The sequence below is a fragment of the Cheilinus undulatus genome, linkage group 11 (genome assembly GCF_018320785.1).
Source record: "Cheilinus undulatus linkage group 11, ASM1832078v1, whole genome shotgun sequence".
NCBI classification, from domain to species: domain Eukaryota; kingdom Metazoa; phylum Chordata; class Actinopteri; order Labriformes; family Labridae; genus Cheilinus; species Cheilinus undulatus.
The window spans coordinates 45,647,522-45,674,384 of NC_054875.1; the positions used below are offsets into that span (position 1 = coordinate 45,647,522).

Consider the following 26,863-nt stretch of genomic DNA (forward strand, 5'->3'; position numbering starts at 1 on the left):
CTACAAGAAAATACAAACCAGTAACACCCAGGTACCATCGACTATCTCGTGGCACTCATGGCAGTTCAATGATTATCAAATTAGAAAGCTAAAGCACTTAAATACTGAAAAAACCCACCAGCCACTTTATTAGGTACACCTATTCAACTGCTCGTTAATGCAAATATTTTACCAGCCAATCACATGGCAGTGACCACTTCTTTAAGGCATGAAAAAAAAAGTTGATTGGATGCTCTGAAGTTCAAACTGAGCATCAGACTGGAGAAGGAAAAGGATTTGTTTATGTGCTTACCTCTGCTGGAACAAGAGGCTATTTGATTTATGTCAACATGCATAGTAATAAACCAAACATCCTCTTTTTTTCTGTAATTACCCAACTACTCTAGTTATCTGGCACAGTACTAGACTGGTTTGCATCCTACTTAAATGACAATTTATAGTCAACTTTAAATCTGAGCAGAAAAAAATGCATGTAATAAAAACAGGCAGGTAACTTTTTCCCAGAATCCTCCAAACAGAAAAGCATGATCCGTAACTCAACAGAACATGTTTCCACTGCTCCACACTCTAGTGTCTGTGTGGTTTACACCACTCCACCAGACGCTTGGCATTTGACTTGGTGATGTGAGGGTTGCATGCAGCTGATCAGCCATGGAAACCCATTCATGAAGCTCCTGCTGCAGTTTTAGTTCTTGAATTAATGCCAGTGAAAGTTCAGAATGTTCAGAATTGGCGACTTTTATCGACATTCATGGTCTCCTGCTTCATGGCTGAGTTTCTGTTGTTCCTAAACTCTTCCACTTTCTAATATTACTTAACAGCTGACTGTGGAAGGGATGAAATTTTACAAAACATCATTTTTGCAGAGGTGGCATCCTTCACAGTACCATGCTTAAAGTCAGTGAAAGACACATTTAGAATCACAAATGTTTATAAATGGAGGCTGCGTGGCTAGATGCTTGATTTTATTCACCTGTGGCAACAGGTCTAATTGAAACACCTTAGTTCAATAATTACAAGATGTGGGCAGATACTTTTGTCCATATAGAGTACAACTCCTTAAAATGCACATTTTTACATGATGCTTCATGCAACATCGTATGGCTCAACCAGCTCCAGGGACGGTGGGGGTCCTCGTCTACCATGCTGTTATTTGGGGGTCACAGGCTGAAAAGTTTGGGACTCCTGATCTAGTGTGTAGCCAGCCTTAAGTGGGCTTTTACAGAGAGGGATTACTGAAGTACATGCTAATGTGTGAAATCAGATAATTAACATAATCAGATTATTCCTAGATTAATGTGACGATTCCTTTGGATCAGCTCAAACCAGTCTGCTCATTCCTCTATGACTTCCGCCTGCAGATCTGCAGCTCACCCTACAGATGGCCGTATGTGAAATACTCAGCCCAACATCCGCATGTTTAATCAATCACCTGCCCTCCCCATTCTGAGGCTTCATTTGAACTTCAGCATGTGTACATGCCTAACTACCTTGGTTGCTGCCATGTGATTGGATATTTGCATTAATTAGCTGCTGAACAGGTGTACCTAATGAAGTGGCCGGTGAGTGTATGTAAGAAACTCTTGGATTTTATTCTGCAGGTCTGCAGCTTTGATCACTTCTCATCCAGCAGGAAACGACCGACTAGATCCCCTTTAGTTTAATAACACCAGGTTTGTTTTTCTTAACGAATCTGATGGAAGACATGGCGCTCTGCTGCATCCTGACACATCTGAGCTTCTGTCCAAAATACCTCCAATGTTGTTTATTTCCAGAACACATAAAAAATACGACTAACAGTACAAACATTTGCCCAAAAACAGCAGACTTACATTAAAGTAATACAAAACAAAGCTATGAAAAAGAAGGTTTTGTTATGAATAAGGCCATCGATAAAGTTATGTACTACTACAAGAACATGTCGCCGTTTACAGGATCTGTGTGGAATCTACACTTGTGTTTCAAATCAGGTACAAATATGTAAAAAAAAATGACATTATTACAAAGTACAGTGGAAAACTGTCTCAGATTGGATCCACAGTATACAATATTTGGATTAAAATTGGTCAATAAGGATTGGAAAGAGGACACAAAGGGGGAAGAGACACCTGTCCTACATTCCCAGAAAGGAATACAGCATTAGTGGAAATTTATACTCATTAACCCAACTTTTAAAACTAAATCAGAGAAGATTCATCAATCAACCCAATGAAGACACTTAAAGAAGCATCAGAACTGCTGTACAGCTCGACCAGGCAATATCAGAGCGGTACTCGACTGTGGCCGGCTACGTGATGAAGACACAGTCAGAGCTCACAGTGTTTGGGATTCCCGTCGCCCTTCAGAACGAGTAGAGCTCGTACTTTCACAGCGGCCATGTTTCTGTGACGTCACACTTAATGGGGAACACAGTAGTCACTGTGCACCATCACTTACCAGGTCATTTGTCATATGAACATGCAAATTCTGAAGGCTATTTAATTTTTCCCTTCCTGACTGGAATGGACCGAAAAAAACAAAAATCTGGAGAGGAATCAGGTCATATTTCATGTTAAAAAACATTTGATAACACATTACTGAGGCCTGATTTCATAGATTTATCACACTAGAAATCTAGATTTTTCTCTCAAACTTCCTCCAACACATCCCTGGAGCTTTGCCTCAAACTGGCTGGAAACGCCTCACCATAATGGAGGAACATTTGTGCACCAGTTTGCCTCTTCTGCTTTCATGCATCATTTTCTTGCACTCTATAACTGGGTGACCTGCTCGGCACATCTGGTGACCATTTAACCATTTAAAAGATGTCTTATCCACATAAGATCACCTTCTGCTAAAGGATGTACTAGTTTTGATTGGAACCCAAAAGCCGGTTGCAGAGATGTTTCTGGTGGGTCATGAAAACAACGAAGTCAACGAAGCCTCAGCAGACATGCAGTCATGTGCATAAGTATTGAGCATGAGGGACGCAAAGGATTCATCATGGGGCCTGATGTGCCACAACCCGGGCTGGAGAGTTGGGGTCAGGCTTGACGGCATCTCTTTTATCCGAGAGTGCTGGTGGCTTTCTGACATTTGGGACCAAGGGCTCGTGGCAACCCTACTAAACACCTGGATGGTACCCTAGGCTGCTTACTCGCCACATCCACTCCTTACTCCGCCCTAAAGGTTTTGACTTTGTTATTCGTACAACCGATTATATTCCAATGAGCCTAAAAATATGCAAGGACATCCACAGCACGACCAGGGTTGTGTCAATCCTGCTCCTTACTTCAGCCGTTTGGCCCAAACATGACTTAAAGTTCTCCCCAGTGCTGTACAAAGACATTTTGTTTTACTACATTTTCCCGCGTCAGTTTTGGTTGTTTCCTTGAGACCTATGCTGATCCATCTTGGAAAAACAAAGCTGGTTTCCCATGATAAAGTGGCCCCTCATGTTCAAATGTTTAAATTTCTGCTTTTTTAACCATGTCCTTTAGTCATATGTTTCCTTCCATCAAAGGTCCAGACAAATATTTTCATTGATTAAATTTAAAAAAGTTGAACAATTTTGGAAGTTTTGATCCCAATTCTCATTCAGGAGGTGTTGGCGAATCCTGAGGATAGACTAGCTGGGAACCACTATTCTCACTCTGGTTCTTGCTGTAATAAAATGCTGGAGAGGAAATCAGTTAAAACTGTAAATCAGATTGGTTGTAAAAATCTGAGATTTGGATCGGCTAGATTGCCCTGCCCTGCCGGTGCCATTCACACTGAGGCTAACATTAGCATTCAGGTACGTCCTACTTAATTATTTATGTTTAATAATTATGGATATGATGGAAAAAGCTCGACTTGATAAAGTAAACATTCATTTTGAACACGTCTATTCAAACCTGAGGTCAAACTCTGGTTTGCAACTGTGAAACTTGAAGCTTATGTTATTTTTATGTCGTTACAAGCCTTTTCTATCATTTAATGGAAGCTAATGGGCTATCAAACACATTTTTTTGTCTGTATTTTCAATGACAATCGACCTGGATAATAACAGTACAACATTTAGGAACATGGCTGCTGTGGTAGTACAGTCTATTAGGGCTGGGACAAATTTAAGGGCCTCTGGTATGAAAAAGAGTGCATGTGCTTTAAAACAGACGCTCCAGAGGATAAAACGTACACTGTGATTTGGCAGCTTTTGCACGTTTTACCCAACATTTTCAAGTTGATCTGAAGTCTGCTTTAAACGTTTAATCTGACATCAGCTTGAATGTTAAGCCACTTTCCTGGATGTAAAGATTGCACATTGAAGAAAGTCTGAAATGTGAAGGTGGAGTAGGGAGCAAAAAGACATCTGATCTGCTACAAGAACAGCCCTTTTCTCTATTCGTGTGGCTTCTGCACACAAGTTAAATCTCCACCAGAGGGAGAGAGTGTGGAAAAACAAATGTAGAAAGATGAGAGAGATGATGACTGGCAGGTGCCAAAAACAAACCAAAAAAAAAAAAAAAAAAAACCCAAAAAAACAAAAGAGGAAACCTGGACAAATCAAGAAATAAAAATGGAGTGAAGGTGGGGGAGAAATGTGATAAAGTAATGATGTGAATTTACAAAAGCTCGTCTGAGGCTGAAGAGGACAAAATCAAGAAGATGTTCATGATAGGAAAAAGGCAGAAAAGACCTGGCTGTCACATCATCCCAGACTGAAGCCTGCTTTTTTTTATAAAGGAAAAAAAAACACAATGCCTCTTTTTAAAGAGCTTTAGATGATCAGAATTAACTCTAGTATTTAACCAAGCAGAAACGTGCACAAATGTTTCTTTTCGCCAAAATTTAACTAGCACATGTATTGCATAGCAAGCCTTTGCCCTAAGGTGATTTTTTCATCATTTAGGGTTCTAACAGTTGTTGCAATCCACTGAGAAATAATAATTAAAAAACATCTTTTTTGTAGCATTCACTCAATCTCACTTTGCTACTTCAAAACTGATGTACGCATTTCAACTATCAAGGAAATTTCCCCTTCTGAGGAGCAGTAAGACACAGCTTAATCTAAAGTTGTTTAAGGGTTGATGTTGAATTTTAAAATACTACATGTATTCAAAAAGGAATCGCATAGGAGAGGAATGAATCCAATCAAAGGGGGTCATGAATATTAAGCTTCGATGTGATACTGGTATAAACAAATAAACACGTTACAACACCACAGCAACAAAAACAGAAGTCAGAGACACCTAAAGTTTAGTAATTTCCTGTTTTTAGTTATCAAGCAAGCAAACTCTTGTCTGCGCTGCACAGACAAGAGGGAAACTTTAATCGAAAGATGCCAACACTTTGGCAAGATTTAGAACACTGGAAATAAGAAATTACTTAATCCTGGGTGCCTAAGACTTCCATTTTTGTTGCCATTGCATTAAAACATGCATCTATATAGTTTGATTTCATCAGCGTCAACACCAAGTTTCAATCTGTCAATATGACAACCCTAGTGTAAACTCAGAGTCCTTCAGTGGCTTCATTTTGCTCAGAAATATTTCAGCTACTAAACTGTGCTTACATCACTGTGTTTAAATGCATAGTCAAGTCAGGCTACAGTTACAGCTATCACTAGAGTCATACACTACTGGTCCTGTCCTGGGACACAAGCATCGAGGGAGAACTGATTCATTGGCTATGGTGGAGATGAAGGTTCAGTTCAATTCACCCCCTTTCCCTCACACTTAGCCCTACCCCTGCCTTTAATGTGTTCACATCTCGAGACCGGGTTTCCCGACTACTGTTGGAACCAAGGGGTAGGGTGAAGCGCTACAGCTGCATGAGATTTTCCTAGAAGCACACCCTGGGATGTTACCTCTGAGAATGCCTTTCAAATCAGCAGAAAGATGACTGCTGAAGTGTCAAAGAAGGGCACAAATGTAAATCGTCTGACAATCATATAAAATGCATCAAGTTCCTTTTATGTTTTTTAAACATGCATATAAAAAAAGTCATACTACAAATGCCCAGTGATGTCGCATCTGTTTACATAAATGCCATGGAGAACTACAGGATATTGACGAGTTTTCCCTTTTTAAAGGGGAGATTTCACTGCTACTCTTCAGTACTTTGTTTCAAGGGACAAGAAACCACTGGACAACCAGGGAAGGGGTAAAAGCTAGAAACAGGACTGAACCCAACTACATTCATCTCCACTACAATAGCTTAGCTTCTGTCTGAATTTCTTTTGGTAGTCTGTACGAACACCAAGGGGCGTCAGAAGAATGAAAACAAGTCTGACCTCATGGTTCACTCTTCACTCACTACAAATGCAATGCATGGTATTCCTATAGCTTACAACTGAAGGAAGAAGATGATGGCTACTTCCTAGGAGAAGTCTGGCATGTTAACTGTGGAGCATGCTCAGAATGCATGGGCCAGTTTGGGTCTGACTGAGGTGTAAACACGCTAGGGCTGGAAAAAAATACTGAATTGCAATTATTCTGACTTCTATTGCAATATCAGTGGTTTACCGTAACATAGGCAGGGACAATTTTTACCCCATGATTGCCCTTTAAATTTATTTTAGCAATTTCTTCAACACATAGGGAATTAATTTTTATACCTGTGTAAGGTATGTAGGCCAGAATGCCTCTGCTGCAAAATATTGCCAATAAAATGACACTGGTACACTTTACCCTTTAGAAAGATTGCACCCCCTAAGATTTAGAAATTACCATTTTTGAAATTTTGATTAATTCCTCAGTCCAAAAACATGCATCTCTACCTACATAATCTGGATGTTTAAATCCTCTATGGTTTTAGTCAGACTAACATGTCCACATGTATTTTAAAAGTCCAGTTTTAGTTGCACTAAAATTAAAACAACTTCCTCTATCTGCATGTAAACGTACTGAATGTCACAGGAGCATTTATGTAAGCCCACTGCCTCATTTGAAAAAAAAACAAAACTGTTTGTTTGCAACGTTAAGACTGAGACCAGCTGACATAAATGCATAAAACCACCTCAGAATTTGGTTCAAAATGATGCAACACTACGTGTTTTATTTGGGAATGTTTTACTTTCTTTGACTCACTCGTGTGCCTGTATTTTCTTCATAAAGAGTAAACTTCAACGTCAGCAGGCGAGGCACAGAAATGATCGCTGAGTCAGTCTGGGATGAAGTGACAGGTCTTCAGAGGAGGGTCTTCATGTTTGATTTGTTTCAAACTGATTATTAAACACATACAACCACACGCACGCACATACGTTTACACACAGTCAGAGAACATCACCGTGTTTGCACACTCAAGTCCATTACAGAAACCAGACTTGTACTGCTCTGTCTGGTTTAAGGAGGGGAGGGGTTACAGGTGAGGATGGGGAAGGGGTCTGGGATTCTTACAGACGGACAGGAGTGGAAGAAGAAGAGGCAGTGACCGAGGCTTTGTCGATTATCATTTAAAAGGTGTTTGATGGGGCTGAAGGGTGGAGGAGGAAGTCCAGGAGGAAGTGAGGGGGAAGACCACGAGTCAAGATCAAGTTTGGTGTTGGATATAAAACCAAACTGGCCGCCTGAAAGCTCTCGAGGTGGGTTTGAAGACCACGGCATCTGTGTGAAAAGCTGCTGGCAGTCTTGATTATTAAAACTCCTCCTGCTCCTCAGCATCCGGTATCACGAAACCCTCCTACAAACACAGAGACACAGAAGAGAGACAAGTTAAGATTCTACTTTCACATCATTGAGCTTGTCATCTCTTTAGAGTAAGAAATGTTAAAATCAGATGAGGAGAAGCCTGAAGATCGGACACGCTTAGATTAAAACTAGCAATCCTGAAAGAGAATGTATTGATCATTTTCTAATCTGATTGTTTTCTTACATCATCTCAGAGCAAAGTGAGAATTTTCATTTTCAAGAAGTCTGAGGTCTGTTTATCTGACAAACAAAACTCCAAGCTGTTTGCAGTCATGACATACTAGGGATGCTATAGGCAAATAATTTCCCATCCCAAAATCAACACAAAAATCATACCTGATACCAATATTGGATCGGGTGTGGCACATCTCTAGTTATTAACAGCCTTGACATCATCATTTCTTATCACCAATCTACACACAGAAAGAAGAATTTGCATGTTTTGAGCTACAGCCGGTGGCATGTCTGACACTGTGACGTTAGAGACGGTCACAGCTTAGCGCCAGCCCCAGCGTCATTTGCCAAATTGGCCAGAAATTATGAGCAGGATTTCCTTTATCACTTTTAAAGAGTATTTGCACACAGACCGTGGTGCTGTTGTAGGAGACAGACACATATTCTTAAACATGCACTCATTACACAACACAAATTAAAGCAATACTGTGGCTATTTTTTGATACCTGGAGTATGGTGTTACTGCAGTACATTACTTGTTAGTGCAGCACTCATTCAGATAATCAATCTGGAAATCAACATCAAATGCATCTCTCTGACTTCATTTGAATCACTACCAACACACTGGGGAGAATTCATTCACAATGTCAACAATGTGACTCATGATTTTGAAAAATAGACTTTCTGACAGCTTTGATTATAAGCTTTTTAGGATTCAAGACTAACTGATAATTTCTATATTCAAAATCAAAGTGCAGGAACAGAATATAGAGCAATGACTTATGTCCAGATTAGACTACACCATTTTCTTTGTCTTTAGTAATGGCAGACCAATCACATGTAAAAGCGACCAATCTTTCCATGATGTTGTCATGACAATATCAACTGTCTTTGCAACTGTGCGAGTTCATAAATGGTCATGGAGGCGGACAAACGAGTGTCAGTCAAGGCTACAACAGAAGTGTTGTTCATCAAGGGAGCAAATGCTCTCCGGTTCAGTCAGGATGCACATTAGAGGTGGGAACCTTTAGGAACCTCATGATTCTATTTGATTTTTAATGTATTTTGATGCAAATGTTTTTTTTATATATTTCTGTTGTTCTCACTGTGTCAAACATAATAAAAACATTTCATTTGTGTTTAGAAAAAAAAAGAGAAATTAAATTTCCACTATCCTCTAATGCACTGGTTCCCAACCTGGGGTCCGGGACCCCCCAGGGGGGGTGCCAAAGATCTTAAGGCTTTGTCTGCTCTGAGGCTGCCAAAATTAGATTTTCAAATACTGACCAAAACCATGATAAAGCAGTTATTAAGTAGTTATACAAAGGTCTTTAGATTAAAAAAAAAAAAAAAACATGCACAGGCCTTTTTAGGATTTTATCATTGAAACAGTTAAAATCTACGTTGATTTTTGACAGCAGTGTGTCACTTGTTCTTCTATCTTGGCTCTTGGGGGGGCTCCGCTTTTCTTAGTCACATGTAGTGGGGCTCTAACGAAAAATGGTTGGGAAACACTGCTTTAATGGAAGATGTGTGTAAACTGAAAATTTAAGATTGCACTGAACCAAAGGTAGCAGCATCCTGTCTTTGCAACATATCTGAAATTACAAACATAAAAATATCCTTTTCACAGATGAACAACTGGTAATCTAAATCTTGCTGTTTCCCCTTTTTGTTCCTGCTATTCTATTAAATATTTAAATTATTATTGATTATTGGACATTTATAAATCGATTCAAAATCTTCCACCTCCACATCACGATGTAAAGAAGAATTTATTTTTTCTCCCACCTCTAATGCACATCCCTTGTGACATTTCAGGGTGTCAACCAGTTGCAGAAATTCTGATGCACCGGTCTTGTTTCGATAGTGGCTGTGGGGTGTCTTGGTTGCAACACTGGTTATGTCCCACTACAAGAGCGTTTGCTGTTCCAGTGTTCAAATTTAAGCCTGACATTAGACATCAGGCAGCAACAGTAAAAATTTGGCTAGATTTGTGTAGTCTGATCCGGCCTTTAGTGGAAGGAAATACACAGCAAAGCAATGTCAGCCTTTTCTCATTTGGGATTGTTAATAATCAGGTTGTTATGGTAACTACATCTATGTAAGCACATTACTAAGGGTACATGGGTAAGGGCAGTGACACTCAACGCTTATATAAACACCTTGTTTGCTCATCAGACAAGAATCCAGGCCTGACCTCAGACTCTCGGCCACTTTTAGATTGTTTCCTGCAGCCGTAACAACAGACATCAAGTGCAAGTACAGACAGAGAGGCAGTAAATACTTGCAACACATGGGTTTAGTAAATCAACTAACAGAGAGGATGAAAGATATTTATAAATCGGTCAAAGATATCTTATCCTGAGGGGTTAGCAGCTTGTTAAACTACAGTACTAGTTCATGTTGCTGCAGAATAAGTGCCACAGTCAGCGTTCGGTCTCAGTGAGCGAGCTGCATGCCATTCCTCTGCAGGAATTTACAATGGCATCAGCAGTTGTTAAAGACAGAACAAATGGGCTTTAATCTGGCAGTGAAGTCAATCCCACCAACAACATATTGTTTAGAAAGGAAAGGTACATATTATTCCACTGCAGTTTGATGGCAGCAGCTTCTCACTTTTCAGTGAAATTAACAGCCAGACTAATTGTTTACAAACTGCTTCATGTCACATTTTATGGCTAAAATCAATTAAGTAACATGATTTTATTATAAAAATAAAGCATGAACTTTTTGGCGTCACTTAACCTACTGAAAAGGGAAAATTATTAGAATAAATGGATGTAGGACTTACGTCTGTGGCGTAGAGGATGTCGATGATCCTCTGCAGTGTCGGGTCGCCCTCTCCTTCCTTCTCCTGGCAAATCAGCTCGATGTTCCTCAGCTTACCAAAATAAAAGTCTCTCTCCTTCTCCATGTCCTGGATGGTGGATTTAAGCATCTCCATCTTTGAAAAACCATGAAAACAAACACCATTAAAGTCTGATTCTACATCACTTATGCTCTCTTTTAAGGGATATACCAAACTAAGTTTGGTATGATGAAATAGTTTCCGTTCATTCCTTGTAACCTTATTCTAGTGGTGGGCAGTAAGCTTGTATCAGTGCTGTTAGCGGCAAAATTCCTGCCACAGAATGGATTTTTGCATTGTTAGTGTAGCAGCTGTCTGTGACACACAGCAGCTCAGACTAAGTCCAGTCATCAGCATGTCTGTTCCCACACTAAAAAGCAGCCAGGTTAAGTTTGAGGGCTATCATAACAGCAACATACAGCTACTGTGCTTACCTTGCAAAGCGTCTCAGTATGCCTGTCTGGGGCTTTAACACAAGCTGTGAGCTGCAATGGATCAACTTGGTTTGACTAAGGCCCAGCACTGCAGTGATTCGTATAATAATGGCTTAAACAACTGCATTTAACTCATGACTTGTTTGAGTCCATAGAAGTGGGCTGTGGCGAGAAGCAGCTACAAACACAGCAGACGGCATTACTGTTAAAGCTAATCCAAATCAATGATAAACACATTATTCACAATTAAAATCTGTGGTTATTATTTTTCTCAAAGGCTTTTATTGTGAATGTTCACATCAGGAAATGTGGTGTTGTCAGTAGCAGGTTGGCAAACCTCAGCAGGAGAGAAATGAAACTTAAAACACAGGTGCAGTAACAAAGAAGTGAACAATGACCTTTTCTGTAATCTAATGGTTGAACATGAGCCTTCACAGGCCTGGTTTATATATGAATTCATTTCAAATGCATCATCTATTTTAATTTTGTAATCCCGTTATACAATATCATTATCACAAAGGACAAAAAAAGTGATATCTATTATAGGCTCTATTACCAGCCCTACCTCATTTTTTTGGAATTGGTTATGTGCCATAAGGCTCAGTGATATTTCAAGGCAATTATAACTGTGGTCAGGTGACTAATCTAAAGTAAAAAAAAAATAAAAATTTAAAAAGCCCTTCTGTAAAGCTACAAATTAAGTGGCTAATGGCAGCAGCGCTTGCACTGCCAGCCTTAGATCCTCTTTGCAGGTTAATGTCCATATTCCTGTGCTGAATGTCTCAGTCATGTCACTCAGTGATGGATCATATGGGAGTTTAATCTGGCAGAGTCTATGTACAACATTATCCCTATTTTTTTAGATCAAAATAAATCTAAACTAGGGACACGCGCTGTTAACTGGTGACATTTTTTAACAAATTAGCCAGCACCAGAGTAATACGTAGAATAAAATAACTATCATCTTTTATAAACATGGCCCTGAAATCCTGATCAAATGTTCTTTAAAACTGTAATGAAGCCTTCTGCCACTAGCAGCCGCTGTAGCTCAGTTTATGGCCACTGCCCTATCATCAGAACTTTCCTTGGCATTTTGTCAGATGTAAATATGAGAAGCTTAGTTAGCGTGTCATAGGAACAGCGTGGTATGGCTGTTTGTTTTTTTTATTAACAAATGGAAATAAAGTGGTATGTAGGCTGTTGGGGGTTATAATCACATATAATCACTCAAACAAAGTGAAAAGATACCACAGGTCAAACATGATTAGTCCACAAAGAGAAATGAAAACTGGCAGAGCTAGCTGCTAATGTTAACTGCTCTACACAGGCTCATATTATACCCGCTGACACAATGATGCTGTGATAAATTTGGCTGTTTTTGAAGTATTTTCTCCTCTTTAGACCTTAGACTTTAGATGCCTGGGAACTTCTTCAATCTAAGGGATGGTAACTGTGCTATCAGTCGCTTACACTGGATTAAAAAGCATTATGACATTAGTCATTCACAACAGCTACAGGGGGTTCAGAGTGGCGGACAACAGTTTAGACAAAGTGTTCAACTGTAATTGTGGGCCTGAAATTATAAAACATTTAGAAATAGTTTAGCTGACTCAGCCGACTACAAAGAGATCAGTTTTCAGTTGATTAGACGGCTTTCTGTGCGCATCCCTACTAAAGATGTCAAAAGTTTGCATACTTTCCATACGAGATGTTTTCCCCACATAAAATCTGTTATATTCATGGTTATTTGCTTTGAAAATGACCTAAGCTTTAAAGAAACAGAGCACTACCTAAAGCGCACAAATTCAATGGCGGCATCTCTGTGCAGAAAAACTGAGCAATTTCAACAATATACAAGAATAAGTTGATATATGTACATTTTTGTCTAGCAAAGAAATTATCCAACATGGGGTGCCTTACTCTCCTAATTTTGTCGCTGTGATTTCTAAACAAGTAGCTACATTGTTTTTTATTTACATCAAGTTTAACATTCTGGTCTTGTGACAACCCTTTGTGCTGACCTCATTCAGAAGCTCTGCCCGCTCCTCGTCACCTACTCCCATTCCCGGCTTTCTTTCACTGACTTTGACCAGCTTGGGTGCAACCTTAGCAACGGGCGGCTTATGAGAAGCTGAGGAGACAAAGAGAGAAGTTTAGAGACATAAAAACTGACAAGAAAGTACCGAGATTAACCAAGCAAACTAACCACAGCTCTCACCTTGACTGAGAACCTTCTTGGGGGGTTTGTTGAGTGCCGATGGGGTGGGTCCACATGTGGGCTGCTCCTGGCCCTGCCTTGCCTCCACGGGGTCGTAGTCCTTGCCATCGTAGTTGGCATCAAAAAACTTCTTAAACCACTGGACAAACTCGAAGTTGTCTTGGAACTTGCCCTTCACCAGTTTGTCCACTGGAATGATCTAGAAGCAGAAAGAGAGAGAATCAAGAACAAGGTGTGGGGCCAGGTGTAAGCCTGGGGGCTGAATATTCAACAATATATGGTTCAGTCTTAACTTGCCAGTACTAAACTGATACAACACAACAAATAAACATTTGTTACCGACATTGGTTTATGCCATGTTAATTGACAATTAGGCCAATTTCTGACAACAGGGCTGATATCCACTAACACTGATATTAAACCAATGATGTGGTGCATCCGTGACTTAAAACACATCAATCTTATAACTGTCATTAATAAATGTAACTATTTATTTCTCCAAAACTGAAGAAGCTCTCAATCTTAACGTGAACCCTGAACTGCCTTTAAAGCTGGCGGAGCAAACTTGTTGGGAACAGTTTCTTATTTACACACCCAACAGTTACAGGAACTCCTGAGGGAAATATTTGACTCTTTGGCTGCTAAATGCTTCACTATCTTCACCAGCAGTCTCTGCCTGTGCTCATTAAGTTGTAACACGTTTATTTTAACAGTTTACCCTTAAAACCACATAAATGGAGGGCTGATTGATCACCTAAACACTTAACTTTTATGCCAGATGATTAAACTTTGAGCTGAAAATCTCACAAAGCTGTTTAACTGAGGAGAGTTAAAGATTTAGATAATGACTTTTTACAAGTTTAGCCCTTAGGGGAGAAAAGGGTCATAAGATACATAGTTGGAAAAACATTGACTATAGCAGTTTAATAAAGTAAGGTATCCTTGCAATTATAAAATAATTACAATTAGGAATAAGTAAAATGTTAGAATAAGATACTTAACAGTTTTCATGCCATTTGTATGTTCATTTTCATGCTGTTGAGACATGTTGTCATTACAAAATATTTTAAGCAATGCAATAGTGACAGTTTTGTCAGAATTTCTTTGTTAAATATAAAGCAAAGAATGACAGAAAAGTCTTCACTCTTCTCCTGACCTGCTTTGGCATGAGTTTTAGCTACAACAAGCCTCACTGGTCATCAACTACAGCAGCGCCTGTCTGTTGAGCTCAGGTTACAACTAGAGCTTTGCATGACTGCTACCTCACCTTGTCTTGTAACTCTGATTGGACCATAATCTATGTCACAGACAGAACATCTGTCAAATTACCTTATGAGAATTTTTGGAAAGTCCTGCCCTTCCCAAACACTTTGTATGGGAGGCTTCCCAGATAAATGAGAAATATATCCATGCAATGGATCTATGAAACCGTCTATCTGGTATATCAGGGTAAAATACAGGGATCGGGAGATGTGAACATTTCTGTCAATATTTTCAGTTATGTTAGCCGTGTATATTAGCCGCTCAAATCATATATCTGCCTTAAATATCGGCAAAATATACAACTGTACCATCAGGTATATGTGGTTGCATAGGGTGCCACACACTCAAGAGGGTCCACTGAGAGCCCTGAACATATCAGCTCAAGTAAGTTTGGCAACATTGGCAGATCGAATAACAGCAGAAATCCTGCTTAGTGCTGCCTAACTACATGAAACAGCTGTTGTGTGTGCATCTGGGATTGGGAAAAAGTTGGTATTATAGAAGAGAAAACTGCCAGTCACTGGTCAGGGCTGAACAAGCTGAAAAATTGGCTTTACTCAATACATTGTTGAAGTGTTGAAAGCCACTATCAAAAGAACCTTGGTTTCATAACATTTCAGCAGTGCCACAGACTGATCGCCTCCATGCATGTCGCTTTGACACAGTAAGTCATGCAAAAGGAGCACTGACCAGTGACGACATTAGCTGCCGACAGATTTAATTGGTCATGATTCATTGGCTGTGTGTTTTCATGCTGAACGTGTACACTGAATTGTTTTCTACTGCAGAGATTGATGAGTGAGTTATCTCACATCCTTACTATCTTTGCTCAGAGTTGCATGCAAATCAGCAACCCTGGCACGACACGGAAACAAAAGATACCATAATGGTGGGATGCAACATCGCCATGTCCAAAATCATATAAACTCATAAGCATTTACACTCCAAGCTGCAGATAAAATAGTTAAACTTCCGGCTGAAGAGTCCTGACAAAAGCAAGGAAGCACAGGGGAGACTGTCTGTAGCACTGAAGTTAACTTCAGGGCTAACACTATTATTTTAGCTTGTTAGCAGCAAGCAACAAGCAGATATGGAAGCCAGGCTCTGGGACTGAGTAGTTGGGACGTTTATTACAACACTCACAGCTGAAACAGAACATTCACCCTGTTCAGCCTTTCAGCTATCGGTCACTTTTAGCTTTTCTCTCCTTTCTCTCCCACTCTGAAGCAATGAGAGTAAGTGTATGTATGAGTGCGATACACACTCGCTCCTCCCTAACTTTAAGCTGGTCACAAAAAGAACCAAGCTCTTATAACGTAAGGATGATCTGTGATATGGGAAAGTGGACCTTGCATATTATGGGAGCATGACAGTAATGCATGAGCATTCAAAGACATCCCTCTTATGAAAATATATTTTTGCCATATTTCAACAGTTAAAAGCTAATGCCAGACAGTGATTTCTCTCTCATTTACTTTTTAGGGCCTTTTCTCATCCCATTACATAAAAAACTGAAACTTTCCTTTCCTACATCTCTTTCTTCTGCTGCTCTAACAGTAAACACAGGAGGAAACTCAGATTAATATTTAACATATACGTGACTTTACGAAGCTAACATGATGACTTTCATGAGCTGTAAGCACTTATGATCAAGATCAACACAAATGACAGCTGAAATATTTCCCTTTATCTGTGACAAATCTAGAATTTATGCACATTTTGCTGTAATTACATATTTGAAATGTGATTTTTCCCAAAGATTAAACACCAAACTCTCCAGATTTGAAGACTTAGTGAAAAAAGTCAGCAGTACTAAGAAAGAAAGGAGTCATACAGAAAAGCTCAACAGTGAACACGTTTAATCAGCAGTGGAGGACGCTGACATCGTTGGACAATACTCGCTCACAAAGCACCACCGAGGGCAAAGTCCACCCTGCAGACACAATGCCTGGGATTATAACACTGAACGGCTACACACTGATGGGCTTAACATGTTCCAGTATCAGTTACACACATAGCTCTGTGAAATGAAACTCTGTGCAGGCATTTAAAACACAGCAGTGCACATCCTGTATTAAAGAGTTAAAACAAACAGACAGCAGGAAGGAAGTCAGCTCATGAATAAATTATAGAAGCTTTGTCAACAGTCCTGCAGGCCACTGCATGTTCAGACTGAAAACAAATGATGACTAAGCTGCATCTGCCTGGCCCTGCTGAATGTGAGCTGGCCTCCTGGCAATAATCAGACATTATGAAGAGTGCAGATTTCTGAAAAGGTCTTAGCCAAAACAATGACCCTTACTTCTAATGCACTCAGTAGTCCAAAAAGTTCAAGACCATTAAAGGTTTGTCTGTTAGGGGTAGTGGATGTTTTTCTTGCATGTGCACAAAGTTCATGCCACCACTACATAGTCAGGGATCTAGTTAGGCATCCCAGTCAAAAGTCTCAATCCACCCACTTGTTTGCAAGCAGTTCATTTTACTTACAGCAGTACAGAAGAACATGGACTCAACTTTAACCCTGGTAAAAGTCAGACAACTTCTCAAGGATGTATGATCATGTTCCCTAACTGATTAGAAAAGCAGAGACTACGCTGTGCATCCCTTGATTGCCCTTTTAACAATCCATCTTCCCTTCACTATCAACCAGTAATGATCCATCCTGATTATCAAAAACACAAAAGACAAAAATCAAAATTACAGCATTTTAAAAATGGATGTATTGGTCAGCCCCATCTATAGCTTACAAATTTTTGAAACCAAGTGCAGCAGGTCAAAAAACATCAAAAGCCAGCAGGTGAATAATTCAGTAAGACTAAAGCTTCAGAGAAATATCCGTAATAGAAGCCAAACTGAATGCGGTAAAAGAAAAGAAAACTGTTATAATTTCTTATCTCAGAGGTGCAGACAAAATTGACATCCTGGTGCTGTCTCAGACACAAACGCATATCTGTCAGTCAATGGGGTGTAACGAGACACTTGCAGTCCCTATATAAAATATTTACTTCATTAGATGTTTAACCATTTGGCTGATATTAAAAAACAATCATAGTCAACATTATTTCCCTTTTGTTGAGACAAAAAGTATGAAAAACGCTTTAATGTCAAAGTAAAACAGATTTCTACAAAGTCTCGTCAATTAAATAAAAACATGTAATGTAAAATAAGTGACTGCATAAATGATAATCCCCTTCAAATCTTGAGTAGATGCACCATAGGCTGCAATCACAGCACAGAGTCTGTGGATAGGTCTAGTTATTATTATAGCTCTCAGTCAGACTTGCACATCTGGTCACTGCAATTTTACCCCATTCTTTGCAAAACTGCTCAAACCCTGTCAGGTTACACAGCGATCAGGCGTGAAAAGCCCTTTTCAAGTCCAGCCACAAATTCTCTTTCTTCCACTTGACCATGGAGTCTCCCACATGCCTTTTGGTAAACTTGTCCAGTTATTCCAGAACTAAATCCAGATTTAATCTGAGTTTTCTTACACAGTGGCTTTCTCTTTACCATTCTCCCATAAAGCTTTGACTGGTTGTCAGATGTTGTCTCCAGAGTCTCTCCCATCTCAGCTGCTTATGCTTGGAACTCCTTCAGAGCAGTTATAGGTGTCTTGGTGGCCTCTCTCACGCTCACTCAGTTTTTGAGGACGGCTTGATCTAGGCAGATTTACACATGTGACATAGTCTTTCCATTTCTTGATGGTGGATTAACTGAACTCTCTGGGATGTTCAGTGCTTTGGAATTCATTTGTAACCAGCCCCTGACTTATGCTTTTCAATAGACCTTTTCTCTGAGTTGCTTGGAGTGTTTTTTTGTCATAATGGTGTAATGGTAGCCAGGAATACCAATTAACCAGTGACTGGACCTTTCAGACAGAGGTGTCTTTCTACTACAATCACTTGAGACACATTGTGACTCAGGTGATCTCTATTTCACTAACTGTGAGACTACTAGCACCAAATGGCTGGACCTCTGGGAGTGAATATTTATGCAGTCACTTATTTTACCTTAAATATATGTAATTAATCAACAGCATTTTGTAGAAATCTATTTTAATTATTTTTTTTATAATTCTATATGTAAAAAAGTTAATTTGTATTGACCATGATTGATTTATTAAATCAACAAAAGGGTTAAAACATCCAAGGAGGTGAATACTTGTTAGGCACTGTATGTTATTGAGAGGCGCTATCATTTAATCATTCTTTAGGAATATATTGATCAATCATTCTGTGACATTTCTTACCTTAAATTTTTTTTTACACTTCCGGGATTACACAAAAAAAATGTCTTATTTCAGTTTGACTGAACCCTCGGGATTAAAAGCTGTTGAATTTATTGCAGTAAACACTTCTTAATTTCTATTTCTGCAAACAGATTAAAATCCTAATCTAGTGCAAGCAAGAGGAACAGATGGACTGACAAAGAGCTGAGAAAATATAGCATGAGTCATGACTGGATCAGCAGGGGAAGCTCAGCTGGTCAGGAGGGGACGACACGTCATACATCAGGAAGGAACAACTGATGAAGACACCATAAAAGTATGATATGAAGTTGTGTTTGGTCAACCACCAGAGAAGATCAAGAGACAAAATGGTTTCCTGTTCTCATAGTAGCATGAGTGTTAAAGTTTTAATTTCAAAATTTGGACTGAAAAGATGCTAAACATTTATGTTTTTTTAATTTTTCACAAGAGGAACATTTTGAAAAAAACAGCGAGTTGGTCAGATCATGAGGTTCAGGTGATATGGCACTCTGTGAGCGAGTGTGACCTAATCTGCAGGAAAAGTTAACGAGACTCTCTTGCTATTTGTGCAGTGCCTGCATACCAGGCTCTTATCAGCATTACTAAGATCAAACAAGTATTGCACATGCAGTCACCAAAGAAGTTCTTCAACATCATATATATTTGTTTAGGAAAGTTTTTTTAATCCACTTATGAAGTTTAAACATTTCCGCAGTATCAGAAATCTCTTGCATTTCCAGACTGCCTGCTTCAGTGTAGGGTGTGTAAAGGTGTGTGCTATTCCTTACTTTGTCGACCGTCATCTTTTTGAAGGCAACTTGAAGAAGCTTGAAATTGTGGATGTATTCGTGCTCCAGCTTGGCACCAAATTTAACTTTCTTCAGAGGAATTGAGCTGGGAAACAGCATGTCCATGAACTGGCAGTACACTGCACCTGGAAAAAAGAAACCCCAAATTCAACATCCAAATCCTCCTCAGTCTTAAAGTTTAGGGTACTTTCCTTTCCTTTGTGATATTTAGAGTTTTTTTATTTTGCTACACTGAATAAAGAAAAGTTCACTGACTCATACGACTTTCAAAAAGGGATTAAACCAATCTCTGTTGGCATTCACTGTTATGCCACACCTTTTAATTAGGTACGAACAAAAACCACAGGGTTTAAAATTCCACGACCCAGACAATCTGCAGATGTATAGCAAATGCATGCACAGACAGATATGAGTTTGATATTGGACTAAAGGATTTAAGCAACTCTTAAGATTCAGAAAGTAAGACGAGATGTTTCTAAAGGAGGCCTTAGTCACCCTTTTTCATATTCAAAATTGCATACACAGCTTTAAGCAACTTTTGGAAAATACATATGTACAGAAGTTAACCCACCGCCACAGCTAACATCAGCTACAAGGGTGGAACAGATTTATGAGGAATGTGCAGCACAATTGGAGGCTCATTTGCATAAGAGTGACTGTTACTACAAGCTTGGGGTCATATCTCTCCTCCATGTTACTGTTAGATATTCCATCCCAAAAAGTCAGTTTCTCTCTGGTTAACAGTAGGATATTCAGGGTTTTTAATCTTTTAATGAGTGAAAACATAGGTGCAAGGCTTTTTAATTCTGACATACATTGTTTGTAATCACAAGACCCCAGCCGAAAGGAATGAATGGGAAAAGGAGAAAATCAAAGCTCTAAATGGACCTGTCTACTTAAGATATATATTGATTACGATCCCTAATCTACAAAAAGTGATTTCTTTCCCCAGTTTAGTGGAGGCGATCAATATCACAAATTACTCTGCGTTGCAGACCTTTAAGCATCTAGCGCCGTCTAGCCAGATGAAGGGAGACAGGACTCTAGAGGAGTCCTGTTCTGAGCTAAGAGGCTCGTTGAGCCTTTTAAACATAGGAAATATCCTCCTATTGTCACAAACGTGCTTTAAATTGAATCGATGATATACCATCAACCTAATAAACCTCATGGACTGAGCAACCAAGTAATGGTGTGCTGTTCATGTACAAAGCTATTCTACGAGACAGCTCTTTAATGTGAGCCACAGTAGCTAGCTCCTGAATGATTGCCAGCTTCTTTTCCTCCATCTTTTGTTGTTGTTTAATCCACATTTAAAAAGCCAGAGTGTTATCAAATGAAGAGCTGTTTTGGAGCCAAGCAAACAGCTCTACTGAGCTGTGCCAAATGATCTCCATCTCTTAAAAGAGATGGATTTTGTTAGAATGAGCAACTGGACGGACATCAGCTGAAGAAAGACGGGCAAGATCAGTGCTTAATGTGCTAAAGCCATGACAAAACTGAACTAAACCAAACCGGACCATAGAGGAGCTTTGTGTGACGCCACTCGTCCAGGCTTTAGACAGAGTTTGTCCAGGCTTTAGACAGAGTTTTTTTTTATTCCTGTATGCTGCCATTTTCCCTGAGCTTTTTAAACTTTTCTCTTTTTTGTCTGAATATTTTACTATTTCTGCTACACAAAAAATACACACTGAACACTTCACATAGTTGTCAACAGCACAAATAAGCCTATTTAGTGTTTCCCTATGCAGAAATCCTTTCTTGCCCCAGCTAGAGTACTTTGCTGCTGCATGACATCATCTGCAAGGAACCTATAGGGTCTTTGATGTACGGAAGCTCTAACCAGACATACACTTGGGTATTTTATTTTACTTAATTTTTCCAGAATATTGGGTTTATCTTCATTGTTTTTTTGAGATCTCAGTTTGTTTCATCTTGGTGTCTTGGGATAACAAAGTTGTTAACATGGTAGTATTATAATTTCTCATGATCTCTAGAAAACAACTCAAATTGACTCATTATCACAGGAAACTGAGTAAAATAAAGTGTTTGCATTTCTTCAGTCACATGTTTTGTTCCATCTAAGATCTAAACTGACATTTTTATCCAAAGCATTTGAGCAGTCCTAAATATTCAGAACTTTGAGTCATGATTCTTTGTCACAGAAGTGATAAAGAGTCATGAGGCTGACCCAGTAGTGAACCACTGATTTAGGTGCAACTTATGACCCTTGTTTACATTATCATTACCTGTGACAGCATGCAGAACTGAGATCTGAAGCAATGATAAGCAGCACACCACAGACAACATAATGGGCCACCAAGAAGTCCATGTGCAGCATAGTGTTTTTAACAAAGAAATATGTGATAAGCAAGTATTTGGGCACTCCTTCATTAAGTTAATGAAGTCCATCCCCCAGTACCAAATACACCAAAGGTGGCTGTCCTGCAGTTTCATATGGAGAAAACCCCAGCAAAGAAACAAATGAGCCCAAACTAAGGTTCAAATGTATATGTCTGACCTTCTAAGATCATTAACATAAATACACAGGGTTCAGTTTGCTGATTATTTATATTTATAAATGTAGTGAAAGCTTTTTCAGATACTTCTGAATAAACAAAGCCTAAAACAACATGGGCATGTTAAATTGTCTCACGTAATAACAACAGATTCAGTGTTTCACAGTCACTTTGTCAACACACTCCAAATCAACGGTAATGACATTCCTACTGCTCTATGACACCACCCATGTCACACAGACACGCAAAATATCAAGTGTGCTTACAAAACTTCCTCTGGGACATAATTAATCTCGGAGTTTTAAGAGATATTTGTTAATAAAACCAAAACCTGCTCCTCCTGTACCAAAATAAAGATGTAACAAGAAAATTACCTGTACACAACATTTCTATCTTGGTAAGGTTCATCTGTAGAGATTCGTTGATCCACATCAACATGTCATGACGACTTAAGTTGTCGCTGGTCACTGAGGTCGAGTACACGTTCACAGCCATTGTCGGTCACCTGCTGACACGGAGGAGAGAAACATTAATGTGATGAATGGTTTCTCTGTTAGAGCGACTGAGCACAGAGATCAACTCACAGTCACAGGCAACATGAAGCATCAGAGAGCGGCTATGTTATTAATAAAAGGGATTTTCACCATAAACTACTTAGTGAAGAACATGATCAAACATGTGAGAAAGTCGCTCCCACCTCAACAGTAAAGTTGACATGATCTACTTCTAGTCTGTTGGCAAACTGAGGCTATAACTCTTTCACAAATAATCCTGTAATAATCATTAACAGATCTGTAAAATTTCAAATAGCTGTCACAATTTCTAAACTGACTTTTTTCCATTCTGTCCAAGAAGTCAGACTGTTCATTTCAGTACAAAAGACACAGAGCAAATAATCACATTTACAATCTGGAACCAGAGGAATATTGGGACTTCCTAATGAAAAAAGGGCAACAATTTTTCATGACCCGAACTAACATTATATAACAGCAGAATCCTTTATTCACAGTCCATGCTCGAAATTATCTCCGGAGCAGGCAAGGCAAGCTATTTCCTCAGCAGCTGGTAGTAATACCTCAAGGGTACACTTCAGACATAGATAACTACTGTATCTAATAAATAAAACTCTGGTAAATCAGCGAAAAATCAGTGAAATTATTTACAACACATTAGGAAGATACACACGCTTGATTGTTTCGGAAACTCTTTGATGATGCTCTCAAACTTGATCTTGGTGGGAAATTATTGTGCTGGGTAAGATCTAGGTTGGTAGGCTTTCATGGATATTTTTTTCTGTATTACATCAAGACTGAAAATGATAAAAACCTCATTGATTTCCTATGCCTATATTAGGTATTTCCTAAATTACATGAGTGCTCAACGTGTTAAGTGATTTTCAGAGCTGGGTATACGTCAGTTTCTGTTAGCATCGTTTTCAAAGCAAGAGAAAACTGGGCTATTGCTGTGAAATACTGGTTCATCTCCATAAAGTCTACATACTTCCTGAGCTCTGCAGGATTTATACAAAAAGATTTCTATCATTGTACATTTCTGTAAATGAAAGTTATGTTTTTGGATTTAATCCTAATGTATTTGGATGGAGGAGAGCCTTTCTGATGCAGCTTGACTGTTTCCGTTGGATTATTCTGCACAAGAGAGTAATGAAGAGATTTTTAAAGAAGGTTAAATGACTCTTCAAAATTATAAATTGTATGTGGCCTAATAGATGGGTTTGTTGGAGCTCATGTGTTGGTTGGATCTTGAAATAGTCAGAATCCCAAGAACGGAAATTTTCTAGAATTGCATGGAATGATAAACATGGTAGCTTTGATAAATAGTAGTTTGTTAGAGGTTAGTTTTTAAAAAAATAAATAATCAAGAAAATTAGGGAAAAAAATGCCACCTATCAGAGGCAGATAGTCTAACTTAATATGGTTGTAAAATTTATGCTAATATTAACTTCTAGTAGTTTTGAGCAGACTTCTTTATCAAAGTTAGCACTTTGATAAAATATTAAAGGTTAACAGAGTTTACATTTATATTAACTATGCCTGTCTCTGGTGACTCTTAATGTAGCTTTTGACATGTTTTGGGTTGTTATACTAGGTTTAAGAATTAAACAATATCAACATCTGTTTGGATACCACAGTGAAAAAAGAAGTTCTTATGGCCAAATATAGGATAATTTCTGATTTTCTTTATAAAGAAAAATTTAAAGCAAACTCTTGTCTTGTTTTAAAACACGTTAAAAGTATTGACTTGGTACTGAAACACTGCCAGCGTACAGTATTTGTGCCATATTTGTGCAGTTGGCAGGAGAAGGCTTTAGGTGTTTGTCATATTATTTTTTCTCTTATGCACCTCTATTATTATAAATAATATGTAGTTTCTCAAAGTTTTGGTAGTTTTTGATACTATCAATCATTAAAATAGCAGAGATTGTGTAGTTTTAAAATGTGTGGAATAAAAAGTATCGAAGTATCAAAAAATTTCACAGTCGGGGCGCAGGTGGCCGAGTGGTTAAGGCGCGCGCCCCATGTATGCGGACGGCCCGGGTCCGAATCCGGCCTGAGGCCCTTTACCGCATGTCTTTCCCTCGCTTTCATCCCTGCTTCCGACTCTATTCATAGTCCTCCTCTGTCAAATAAAGGTACAAAAATGCCCAAAAACAAATCTTAAAAAAAAAAATTAAAAAAAAATTGCTAGTCTTTTATCACAATAGTGCTGAATGACTTGGGAAAATATTGTGACTACCATTTAATGTGCTATTATTTTTTAAGCTTTAATTTAAGTTGCATAAATTTTCAGCAAACACAAGCAAAAATTATTCTGTTAAAGCCAAAACAGTATTAGATTGATAAAACAGGGCTGAAAATGTTTGAAAAAACATCTTATTATGATTATTTTGATCCGTATTGCAAATGCCATGTGAAATGTTGTACTGAATGGAATGATCATTTTTACGCCATTCTCACTTTTAATAATAAAGAAAGCTAATGTAAACATGATGGAAAATGATTTTTTGCAAATTATTCTAGAAAAGAATTGGCAGCCGATTTTTTTCCATGATGTGTGGAGTATAACATCTCTGCTGAAAAAGAAAATAACTGGTATTCTGACACAAATTTACGGTAATGGGATTTATTCTAAGCATTGATTGGTTGCCCAGCCTTATTTCAAAGTTGTTGTCACAGCTTGTTAAGGGCACATTATGTCTATATATAGGTCACTGTGTCAGCAATTGATAGATAAAGCCTAATGCTATGTTACAAACTACAGAAGTGCTGAATATTCCTATGAAATACATGAATTACTATAAACTGTACAAACTTTTAAGGTCACAGAGCCAACATTTATTTTGGTAAAATGACGATAAACCTGTGAACCCAGCAACAAGGGTTCATAAGTGTTTTTCTAACTTTCCAGTAGGCCTGTCTCAATACCAGAAAATTTAAATTTGATTCTCACATTATCATCATATAAAAAATATATACATACATATATATAATTTCTAATTACTTTCTTTTGTTTACGGTATTTATATAGCTGTTTGCCTGTTTAGTCTGACAGCCAACAGGAACTGTGTAATTGTGTTCTTGAAGGTAAACTGTGCCTTGTTGTACAGCACATCTAACCCACAGACTGTTAAATACGGGGCAGACCAGTTCTTTACTCTGTAGTCTCCATGATAAAGTAATGTGCCCTGTAAGGCACCCGCACGTCCAAAAAATGCTAACAAATAACTCACATGTGCGCAAGTTTAAAGGTCCTAGTTCTACGGTCCTGAAACTGCTGCTGGTGCAGACACTATTCTCCTTGAGAGGCCATTGTGTCAGAAGCAATTTTTTTCCAACAGAACCTGAACGCACCGTTAGCTCACTAAATAGCTTAACTAGCTTAGCGGTGTAGGCTACTTAACAGGCTGGATGAGCACATTACTACAAGTTACCTTGCTATGGCTGCCAAAAGTTGTTGCAACTTCACTTGTCTTTAAGTAGTTATAATCAGTGGGGGGTTCTGTCGCTGTTGAAACTCAATCACGGCCTAAATGAAGTGATTTTTTGTCTCCGGCATTAAGACGTTTTCCCCGCCCTGAAGTCGACCAAGCACCCCGCTAGCTGAAGTTAGCTTCCCTCTACTGATGAGACAGACTTCTATTAAATGGCTGTGAGAGTTTAAGCTGCTGCTTTTATCCGTATAGCAGTTATATCCCTACAGAAGGGGGCTAAACAGTTAACAGTTACTACGTTGGTTCAACCGGGATACAAACGGTTACATCCCGGTTAAGTTCCTGCTACTTACAAGCTAGCTCCCCCACAGCTAACAGAGCCTCAAACAGCCGCCGTTTCACATGCCGGTATATAACGTTACATGACACCGTGTTAAGGCGCCGTTAACTGTACCTGAAGTAGATGGGCGTTCACAGTTCTTAGACACGATGGGTTATCAAAGTAGGCTGTGGCTCTGACTTATCAATAAAGTCTGCTTGTAGTTGTATCGACGTTGTTGCCACTTCTGCTTTTTCTCCTCTTCTTCTTGGCAATTCACGTTCACTCTACCGGCAGCGGAAGAACCGTTTTGGCTACGTCATGGCGCAACGGTCAACGCCTAGACGTAACGACGGCGTGGGCGTGATGACAGTATCCATGGATACAAGCCAAGTGAGTTAATGGAGGTTTTAATGGAGGCATTAATGACTA

General features: G+C 38.9%; 2 protein-coding genes across 2 annotated transcripts in view; both read right to left on the minus strand.

Annotated features, from left to right (window-relative positions):
* LOC121517801 (microtubule-associated protein RP/EB family member 1-like) lies at positions 1 to 26,727 on the minus strand. The gene is made up of 7 exons (XM_041799838.1): positions 26,567 to 26,727; positions 22,538 to 22,668; positions 19,627 to 19,772; positions 13,327 to 13,525; positions 13,130 to 13,239; positions 10,618 to 10,770; positions 1 to 7,641 (listed from the first exon to the last, which is right to left on the minus strand). Exons 2-7 carry the CDS (start codon positions 22,656 to 22,658, stop codon positions 7,597 to 7,599), a joined length of 774 nt encoding a protein of 257 aa, XP_041655772.1. The 5' UTR covers positions 22,659 to 22,668; positions 26,567 to 26,727; the 3' UTR covers positions 1 to 7,596.
* LOC121517796 (tubulin alpha chain-like) overlaps positions 1 to 26,863 on the minus strand; it is a 1,079,624-nt gene that overhangs the window by 252,819 nt on the left and 799,942 nt on the right. The window lies entirely within an intron of this gene.